Source organism: Chiloscyllium punctatum, chromosome 8, assembly GCF_047496795.1.
Source record: "Chiloscyllium punctatum isolate Juve2018m chromosome 8, sChiPun1.3, whole genome shotgun sequence".
Lineage (NCBI taxonomy): Eukaryota > Metazoa > Chordata > Chondrichthyes > Orectolobiformes > Hemiscylliidae > Chiloscyllium > Chiloscyllium punctatum.
Genome location: NC_092746.1, coordinates 35,740,522 through 35,750,891, shown reverse-complemented (window position 1 = coordinate 35,750,891; position 10,370 = coordinate 35,740,522). Strand labels below are relative to the sequence as shown.

Genomic DNA, 10,370 nt, shown 5'->3' with positions numbered 1-10,370 from the left:
TAGATGGTGGATATTGCAGTAGCCGATGGATATTGCATTAGGTGATGGTTACTGCAGTAGATGGTGGATATTGCAGCAGCCGATGGATATTGCATTAGGTGGTGGTCATTGCAGTGGAAGTCGTGGAGGACGTTGCCATTCCAGCGGACGGCGATGAGCCGCGCGCGCGCGCGCAGCGGGCAGTGCTGAGTGAGCGCGGGGCCTCTTTGTGAGGTCACGTCGCTCGGCAACCGCTGTCGAGAGAAAGATGGCGGCGGAGGAGGTGAGAGAATGGGGAGCGGGGACAGAGTCAGACCCTCCCCCTCCCACACCCTCCCTCCCCCCCCCCCCCCCGTGTGTAATACCACCGGATCCCCAAAACCCCGGCCGCCCTCACCCCCAGCTTCCATCCCCTGCCCTCCCCAGACCTCACCAGCCACTCATAGTTCAGTAATGAAACCCATTGCAGTTCCTGATGTGCCCAGTAGGTAACAGGAGCTCAGGAATTTAGTTTGCACAGTGGAAAGTACTTTCACACTTCATGGAATGTCCCTCAGTTTGAGTGATGCTCAAAACCTTTGGAAGTAGACTCTTCTCAGATCTTGGACGATGCATGGCATTTGTTCAGAGATTTCGGGTCCACAGGTTATTATTTTCTGAAGTTGCACTGAGGTGGAAGGATTGGATAAGGGGGAAAAAAAGCGAAGTCTTCTTACCCATGGTTCGAAACAGCGGGTGCCCGAGGTGACTACAGAAAGTGCAGGGGTGACTTAATAAAAAGAAATCAGTAATCAGAGGACATGGAAAAGAAAACGCTGGTGAAGGGAAATCCAAAGGTGTTTTATAAGTATTTTATGAGAAAGAGGATAACCAGAAGTAGGGCAGGACCAATTCAGGACTAAAGGAGCAATGTGTGTTTGGAACCGGAAAGCATGTTAGGGTTTTTAATTGAATACTTTGCATCTATATTCACTATAGTAAAGGATAGTACAAGTAAAGAAGTCATGGAAGGGGCCTGTGGTATATTTGACCAAATTAACATCAAGAGGTTGGAGGTATTCACAGTTTTAATAGACTTGAAAGTGGATAAATTCCCAGGCCCAGATGAGACGGATTCCAGGCTGCCAAGGGATATGAGGGAGGAGATTGCAGGGGTTCTGATGTAATTTTCAAATCCTCTCTGGCCATATGAGGCGTAATATAGGACTGGAAGACAGCTAATGTGGTGCCATGACTCAAGAAGATAGTAGAGCTATGTGAGGAAACAACAGGCCTGTTACTATTGTTAGCATGGGGGAACTATTGGGGGAAAAACATCTGAGGAACAGAATTAATCTCCACTTGGAGATAAAAGATTAAGCAAGGACAATCAGAATGGTTTTGATCATGTCTAATGAAGTGATTATAATGAGGTTAGCTAGCTGGACATCATAGAATATGAGTTCCCTGATTGAGGCTATTAATCTGCTCCAATCAGGTAGACCTGGCTGACATAAAAGAGGAAATGTCAGGAATATTGACACTCTAGTGCCTGACTCAGTGAGAGGTAGCGCTATTGTCAAAGATTATGCTTTTGTAAATAGCAGGTGATTGTTAATAGGATATTTGCCTCTGAAGCGGTATTTCATGGAACAGATTTAATTTTTTGAGGGGATAACTAGGTGTGTAGATGAGGGTAGTGCAATTGATGTAGTCAACATGGACTTCTTTAAGACTTTTGACAAAAGTTTGCATGGCAGACTGGTTAAGAAATTAAGAGGCTGTAGGGTCCCTGGCAAACTGGACTTAAAATTTGCTTAGTGAAAGAAACAGAGGGTGATCGTCAAAGGGCATTTCTGTGACTGGAAGCCTGTGTCCAGTGGGTATCGCAATATTCAGCATGAGTCCCTTTCTGTTTGTAGTGTACGTTATTGATCCAGACATTAATGTAGGAAGTTTGATCAGTAAATTTACAGATGACACATAAGTTGGTGGTGTGGTAAATGACGAGGAGGAAAATTGTTCAGAGGGCAGTTAAGAGTCATCCACATTGCTGTGGGTCTGGAGTTGCATGTAGGCTAGACCAGTTAAGGATGGCAGTTTCCTTCCTTAAAGGGCATCAGGGCACCAGCTGACATTTTCTGACAATCGACAACAGACAATGGTCATCATTAGACTCTTAATTCTAGATTTGCATTGAATTCAAGTTTCCTGATCTGCTGTGGTGGTGGGATTAGAGTACAGGAGTAGGAATGTCTTGCAGTAAACGTGCAGGATCTGGGTGAGACCACATTTGTAGTATTGTGTGCGGTTTTGGTCTCCTTATCTGAGGAAGGATGTTTTGGATTTGGAGAGAGTGCAACAAAAGTTTAGCAGATGGGCGGCATGGTGGCTCAGTGGTTAGCACTGCTGCCTCACTGTGTCAGGGACCTGGATTTGTTTCCAGCCTCAGACGACTGCCTGTATGGAGTTTGCACATTCTCGGCATGTCTGTGTGGGTTTTCTCCGGGTGCTCAGGTTTCCTCCCACAGTCCAGAAATGTGCAGATTAGGTGAATTAGCCATGCTAAATTGACCATTGTGTTCAGGGATGGGGAGGTTAGTGCATTAGTCAGGAGAAATGTAAAGTGATAGAGTAGAGGGATAGGTCTGGGTGGAATACTCTTGGGAGGGTCCGGGTGGACTTGTCGGGCCAAATGGCCTATTTTCACACTGTAGACATTCTGTTCTATCTATGAACAGGTTAGTTCCTGGGCTGGCAGAACTGATATATGAAGAGAAACTGATTCAATTAAGACTATTCATTGGAGTTTAGAAGAATTTGGTTGATGGGGAAGGGGTTTGATCTCATAGAAACCTATAAAATTCTAACAGGACTAGACAGGGTATGTACAGAAAGGATGTTCCAAATGACCAGGAAGTTCAGTCTAAGGATATGGGGTAGGCCATTTAGGATTGTGATGAGAAATTTGTTCACCCAAAGAGAGGTGAGCCCAAGACATTTTCTGTCACAGAAAGTACTTGAGCCCAAAACACTGACTGTTTTCTATGTTTAACATTAAGAAAGCATAGAAGGATACTTCCTTTATTAGGAAGGCATTGAATGCAAGAGCAAGTTGGCAATGATAGAGCTTTCTATAACTTAGTTGAGCCACAGCCGGAGTACTGCAATTTCGGTCACCATACGAGCGGAAGGATGTGATTGCATTAGAGAGGGGTGCAGAGAAGATTCATCAGGATATTGCCAGAGGTGGAGTGATTCAGTTATGAAGACAGGCTAAGGTTGCTTCCCTTAAAGCATAGAAGGCTGAAGGGATGGTGAGGTTAGGGAGAGATCTGATTGAAGTGTACAATGTTCGAAGGTGTAAAGTCAGGGTAGATATTGAGAAATGTTACATGTTAATAAAGGGGTCAATAATTAGGGGACACACTTTTAAGGTAAGGATTAAGTGGTGTATAAGGTATATGCGGAAATTTCTTTTCACCCAAAGGGTTATGGATACCTGGAACTCATTGCCTAAAACAATGGTAGTGATGAGAATGGTCATGGAAAATAAGAATTCCTTGAGATGCCATAACGTAAGACTAGTGATTGATTCAAGTGCTTGAAAATGGAATTTGAATCGATAGATGCTTGATGATTGACACAGACATGATGGACCATAGGACCCTGTTCTGTGGGATAAAAATTCTCTGACTATGTTTAGTTTCTGGGTGAAGTGCAATTTTCTTTCAGAATGACAGAAGCAGCACTAACCTTGCTGCACAGTAGCAATCAAGTTAATGAGCCGATAGATCAGTTTCCAGTTAGTGCCACAAAGCACTTTATAAGTTAGTTTTGAAGTGTTGTAAATTAAGAAACATAATAGTCGATGTGTACAGCAAGGCTCATAAACTACAATAAAGAACCTCTCAAATGTTAATGGTGATCTTTGTCACTCTGTGGCAATAACACGTATTCTGCACTCTACTGTGCTATTGGATGCACTTTGCATGGTACAATGTGCCTGTAGAGTATGCAAAGCAATATATTTCACTGTAACGTCGTATATGTGACAATAAGTCAAAACAAAGATAATCTGATGACTGAGGATAAACATTGTCTAACACAGAAAGAAAACTTCACTGCTCTCTTTCAGTGACATCGGACCTTGTGCACTCTTGTTAGAGGTAATATGGTAACTTGGTTTCATACCTCAAGAGAGGCACATTGGACAAGGTAACCCTCTTTCAATACTTGTTTGTGACGCCCACATCCCAGGAGAGAATAAAACAGAATGACAACTCAGGTTTTGTAATGAAGTGTGCAGAGCAGGGTTTGAACCCAAGAGTGTACATTCTAAAATGAAAATCTTTGCAACGGAGCAACAGTGAATGTCTTGGAGAACCAGTACTAGAGGGAGGTTGAAGTTACAGTGTGACACATTTACATTAGTTTCCAATTCGGATGTGAGCATTTAAAGTTGGAACGTATTGATCCAACAACTGACAAAAACATGCCACTTGCAAGTAAGGTATGCAGACAGGAGGCATATGCAGATGTAAGCCGTTTCCTGTATGAACTGGTGAATCTTTGTAGCTTTGCACAGGGGTCTCAGGATTTCGATAATATTTAGGTGAATGGAATTACAGGTTTAAGTTTGTTGGCAAGGTAAAAGTAGAGATTAGATTCCCTACAGTATGGAAACAGGCCCTTCGGTCCAACAAGTCCACACCGACCCTCCAAAGAGTAACCCACCCAGACCCATTCCCCTACCCTATACATACCCCTGACTAATGCACCTAACGCAATGGGCAGTTTAGCATGGCCAATTCATCTGACATGCACATTTTTGGATTATGGGAGGAAACCCACGCAGACACAGGAAGAATGTGCAAACTCGACACAGCCGGTCACCCCAGGCGGGACTCAAATCCAGGTCCCTGGCACTGTGAGGCAGCAGTGCTAACCACTAAGCCACTGTGCTGCCCATGTTTCTTTATCGGCTTTTGTAAAACATTCAAAATGATATCAGTCATCTAAGTAAGAGATACTGTATCCTCTGATAGGCACTTCCAAAAAGAGGCTGAATTATTTGATCATTACTGTTCTGTTGTGATTTACTTTCTAAGTTTGCTGTTATTTCTTCATATGTATTGTGCTATTTTTCTGAAAATATATTACAGTCATAGATAGAGTCATAGAGATGTACAGCATGGAAACAGACCCTTCGCTCCAACCCGTCCATGCCGACCAGATATCCCAACTCAATCCAGTCCCACCTGAAACCCTTCCTATTCATATACCATCAAAATGCTTGTTAAATGTTGCAATTGTACCAGCCTCCACCACATCCTCTGGCAGCTCATTCCATACACATACCACCCTCTGCATGAAAATGTTGCCCCTTAGGTCTCTTCTATATCTTTCCCCTCTCTCCCTAAACCTATGTCCTCTAGTTCTGGACTCCCCAACCCCAGGGAAAAGACTTTGCCTATTTACCCTATCCATGCCCCTCATAATTTTGTAAACCTCTATAAGGTCACCCCTCAGCCTCCAACGCTCCAGGGAAAACAGCCTCAGTCTGTTCAGCCTCTCCTTATAGCTCCAATCCTCCAATCCTGGCAACATCCTTGTAAATCTTTTCTGGACCCTTTCAAGTTTCATAACATCTTTCTGATAGGAAGGAGACCAGAATTGCACGCAATATTCCAACAGTGGCTTAACCAATGTTCTGTACAGCCGCAACATGACCTCACAACTCCTGTACTCAATACTCTGACCAATAAAGGAAAGCATGCCGAACACCGCCTTCGCTATCCTATCCACCTGCAACTCCACTTTCAAGGAGCTATGAACCTACACTCCAAGGTCTCTTTGTTCAGCAACACTCCCTAGGACCTTACCATTAAGTGTATAAGTCCTGCTAAGATTTGCTTTCCCAAAATGCAGCACCTCGCATTTATCTGAATTAAACTCCATCTGCCACTCCTCAGCCCATTGGCCCATCTGGTCAAGATCCTGTTGTAATCTGAGGTAACCCTCTTCGCTGCCCACTACACCTCCAATTTTGGTGTCATCTACAAACTTACTAACTGTACCTCTTATGCTCACATTCAAATAATTCATGTAAATGACAAAAAGTAGAGGGCCCAGCACCGATCCTTGTGGCACTCCACTGGTCACAGGCCTCCAGTCTGAAAGACAACCCTCTACCACCATCCTCTGTCTTCTACCTTTGAGCCAGTTCTGTATCCAAATGGCTAGTTCTCCCTGTATTCCATGAGATCTAACCTTGCTAATCAGTCTCCCATGGGGAACCTTGTCGAATGCCTTACTGAAGTCCATACAGATCACATCTACTGCTCTGCCCTCATCAATCCTCTTTATTACTTCCTCAAAAAACTCAAATCAAGTTTGTGATGTATGATTTCCCATGCACAAAGCCATGTTGACTATCCCTAATCAGTCCTTGTCTTTCCAAATAAATGTGCATCCTGTCCCTCAGGATTCCCTCGAACAACTTGCCCACCACTGAGGTCAGGCTCACTGGTCTATAGTTCCCTGGCTTCTCCTTACCGCCCTTCTTAAACAGTGGCACCACGTTTGCCAACCTCCAGTCTTCTGGCTCCTCACCTGTGACTCTCAGTGATACAGATATCTCAGCAAGAGGCCCAGCAATCACTTCTCTCGCTTCCACAGAGTTCTCGGGTACATCTGATGAGGTCCTGGCGATTTATTCACCTTTACCCATTTCAAGACATCCAGCACTTCCCTCTCTGTAATTAGATTAGATTAGATTACATTACATTACATTACAGTGTGGAAACAGGCCCTTCGGCCCAACAAGTCCACACCGACCCGCCGAAGCGTAACCCACCCATACCCCTACATTTACCCCTTACCTAACACTACGGGCAATTTAGCATGGCCAATTCACCTGGCCTGCACATCTTTGGACTGTGGGAGGAAACTGGAGCACCCGGAGGAAACCCACGTAGACACGGGGAGAACGTGCAAATTCCACACAGTCAGTTGCCTAAGGCAGGAGTTGAACCCAGGTCTCTGGTGCTGTGAAGCAGCAGTGCTAACCATTGTGCCATCGTGTAACCTGGACATTTTTTCAATATGTCACCATCTATTTCCCTACAGTCGATATCTTCCATTTTCTTTTCTGCAGTAAATACTGATGCAAAATATTCATTTAGTATTTCCCCCATTTTCTGCGGCTCCACACAAAGGCTGCCTTGCTGATCTTTGAGGGGCCCTATTCTCTCCCTAGTTACCCTTTTGTCCTTAATCTATTTGTAAAAATCCTTTGGATTCTCCTTAACTCTATTTGCCAAAGCTATCTAATGTCCCCTTTTTGCCTTCCTGATTTCCTTCTTAAGTATACTCCTACTTCCTTTGTACTGTTTCAGGATTCACTCAATCTATCCTGTCTATACCTGACATGTGCTTCCTTCTTTTTCTTAACCAAACCCTCAATTTCTTTAGTCATCCAGCATTCCCTATACCTACCAGCCTTTCCTTTCACCCTGACAGGAATATACTTTCTCTGGATTCTTGTTATCTCATTTCTGAAGGCTTCCCATTTTCCAGCCATCCCTTTGCCTGCGAACATCCACCTCCAATTGGCTTTCGAAAATTCTTGCCTAATACCGTCAAAATTGGCCTTTCTCCAGTTGAGAACTTCAACTTTTAGATCTGGTCTATCCTTTTCCATCACTATTTTAAAACGAATAGAATTATGGTCGCTGGCACCAAAGTGCTCTCCCACTGACACCTCAGCCACCTCCCCTGCCTCACTTCCCAAGAGTAGGTCACGTTTTGCACCTTCTCTAGTAGGTACATCCATGTACTGAATCAGAAAATTGTCTTATACACACTAAACAAATTCCTCTCAATCTAAACCTTAGTAAATCAGGCATTCATGCTAAAGATAAAACTTTTATTTTGGAACAGTTTGATTTAATCAAGAAGTATTAAGGGTGATGGTCGTCCAGTAAAATATGATAATAGCAAAATGTTTGAATTTAAAATTGCAATAAATGTAATTTGTATGCTATTCCTTAAATTACAAATAGGTTATACAAAATCAATTAAAGCTCTCTAAATGCAAGGTGAAAAATGATCTCATTGAACTTTACCTGGCTAACGAGTAAGTAACATAATTCTTTATCACAAAATCATAAAACATTAATTAATAACTCCTGTGGGATTTTTGATGACCTACTCAATTTTCACAGAATGTTTTTCTATCTATCTGAGCATCTGGGATAGCTGAAACATTATTTTAGATGCTTGTATAATTATTTTTATATTACTTACTGAAGCTTGAATTATTTTTTAAAAATCAATTTGATAATGTGCCTTTCAATCTATAACATTGTGGCCAATTATATAGATTCACTGAAATCTATGAAACATATTACAAGATAGGCGGTCGGGGCACAGATAGGCGGTTTTGTGGGGGTGAGAGAGACTCACTTTTGGTATGTTGCCTCCCAGGTGCAAGGGTACGTGATGTCTCTGATCGTGTTTTCCGGGTCCTTAAGGGGGAGGGGGAGCAGCCCGAAGTCGTGGTCCACATTGGCACCAATGACATAGGTAGGAGGAGGGCTGAGGATGTTAGACAGGCTTTCAGGGAGCTCAGGGTTAGAACGAACAGAGTTGTTGTCTCTGGTTTGTTACCCGTGCCATGTGATAGAGAGTTGAGGAATAGGGAGAGAGAACAGTTAACTGCGTGGCTACAGGGATGGTGCAGGAGGGAGGGGTTCCGATATTTGGATAACTGGGGTTCTTTCTGGGGAAGGTGGGACCTCTATAAACAGGATGGTCTACACCTGAACCTGAGGGGCACCAGTATCCTTGGCGGGAGGTTTGCTGGTGCTCTTGGTGGGGGGGGTTTAAACTAACTCTGCAGGGGCATGCGAACCTAGACTGTAGCTTTAGGGTGCAGGACCTGGAGTGTAGGGAGGTTAGGAACATGGCATCAATCTCCAAGGAGGGTGCCTGTAAACAGGAAAGTGGCTTGAAGTGTGTGTAATTCAATGCAAGAAATATACGAAATAAGGTAGGTGAACTTGCAGCGTGGGTTGGTACCTGGGACTTTGATGTTGTGGCTATTACGGAGACATGGGTAGAGCAGGGACAGGATTGGCTGTTGCAGGTTCCAGGGTTTAAATGTTTAAATGTTTTAATAGGGTCAGAAGTGGGGGTAAAAGAGGGGGAGGTGTGGCATTGCTTGTCAAAGATAGTATTACAGCGGTGGAGAGGCCGATGGATGAAGACTCGCCATCTGAGGTAGTTTGGGCTGAGGTTAGGAATAGGAAAGGTGAGGGCACCCTGTTAGGAGTCTTTTATAGGCCTCCTAATAGTCCTATAAACGTAGAAGAAAGGATTGCGAGGATGATTCAGGAGAAGAGTGAAAGTAATAGGGTGGTTGTTATGGGGGTCTTTAACTTTCCTGATATTGATTGGGAAAGCTATAGCTCAAGTTCGTTAGATGGGTCGGTGTTTGTCCAATGTGTGCAGGAGGGTTTCCTGACACAATATGTAGATAGGCCAACAAGAGGTGAGGCCATACTGGATTTGGTTCTGGGTAACGAACCAGGCCAGGTGTTAGAATTAGAGGTAGGTGAGCACTTTGGGGACAGTGACCACAATTCAGTGACTTTTACTTTAGTGATGGAGAGGGATAAGTGTGCACTGCAGGGTAAGAGTTATAGCTGGGGGCAGGGAAATTATGATGCAGTGAGGCATGACTTAGGATGCGTGGCTTGGAAAAGTAGGCTTCAAGGCAAGGGCGTAATTGATATGTGGAGCTTGTTCAAGGAGCAACTATTGAGTGTCCTTGATAAGTATGTACCTGTCAGGCAGGGAGGAAAGGGTCGTGTGAGGGAGCCGTGGTTTAATAACGAATTGGAATCCCTTGTTAAATGGAAAAGGGCGGCCTATGTAAAGATGAGGCATGAAGGTTCAATTTGGGCGATTGAGAGTTGTAAGGTAGCCAGGAAGGATCTGAAGAGAGAGCTAAGAGCAGCAAGGAGGGGACATGAAAGGTCCTTAGTTGGTAGGATTAGGGAAAATCCTAAGGCTTTCTATAGGTATGTCAGGAATAAAAGAATGACTAGGGTAGGGATAGGTCGATTTCGCTGCTCGTTGGATGCTGCCTGAACTGCTGTGCTCTTCCAGCACCACTAATCCAGAATTTGGTTTCCAGCATCTACAGTTATTGTTTTTACCTCGTTGATTTTAACCCTACTGCGAATCCTCTTGCAAGGATGCCTGCCTTGAAGAAGTTTTCCTCCTCTCTCTACAAGAATCTCAGGGAGTCCCTCTCCCACTGCAACTCCCAGGTCATTTCCTCTGCTCTGAAGCTCTTCAACCATGTCGTGAAACAAACTCAGTTCCATAGCCACATTTGCTTC

The 10,370-nt window shown here is 44.0% G+C and overlaps 1 protein-coding gene across 3 annotated transcripts in view; it reads left to right on the top strand.

Annotated features, from left to right (window-relative positions):
* The first annotated feature begins 202 nt into the window (after positions 1 to 202).
* LOC140480234 (leucine-rich repeat-containing protein 72) overlaps positions 203 to 10,370 on the top strand; it is an 80,859-nt gene continuing 70,691 nt past the window's right edge. For 2 of the 3 annotated variants that reach the window (XM_072574948.1, XM_072574946.1), the window contains exon 1: positions 203 to 262. Coding sequence is in view for 1 of the 3 variants with exons in the window: in XM_072574945.1 (XP_072431046.1) it covers positions 248 to 262; positions 8,025 to 8,098 (89 nt within the window). In the remaining 2 variants the exon portion in view is untranslated. Of the gene's footprint in view, positions 263 to 8,024; positions 8,099 to 10,370 lie in introns of all 3 variants that reach the window. The other variant, XM_072574945.1, reaches the window with a different exon arrangement.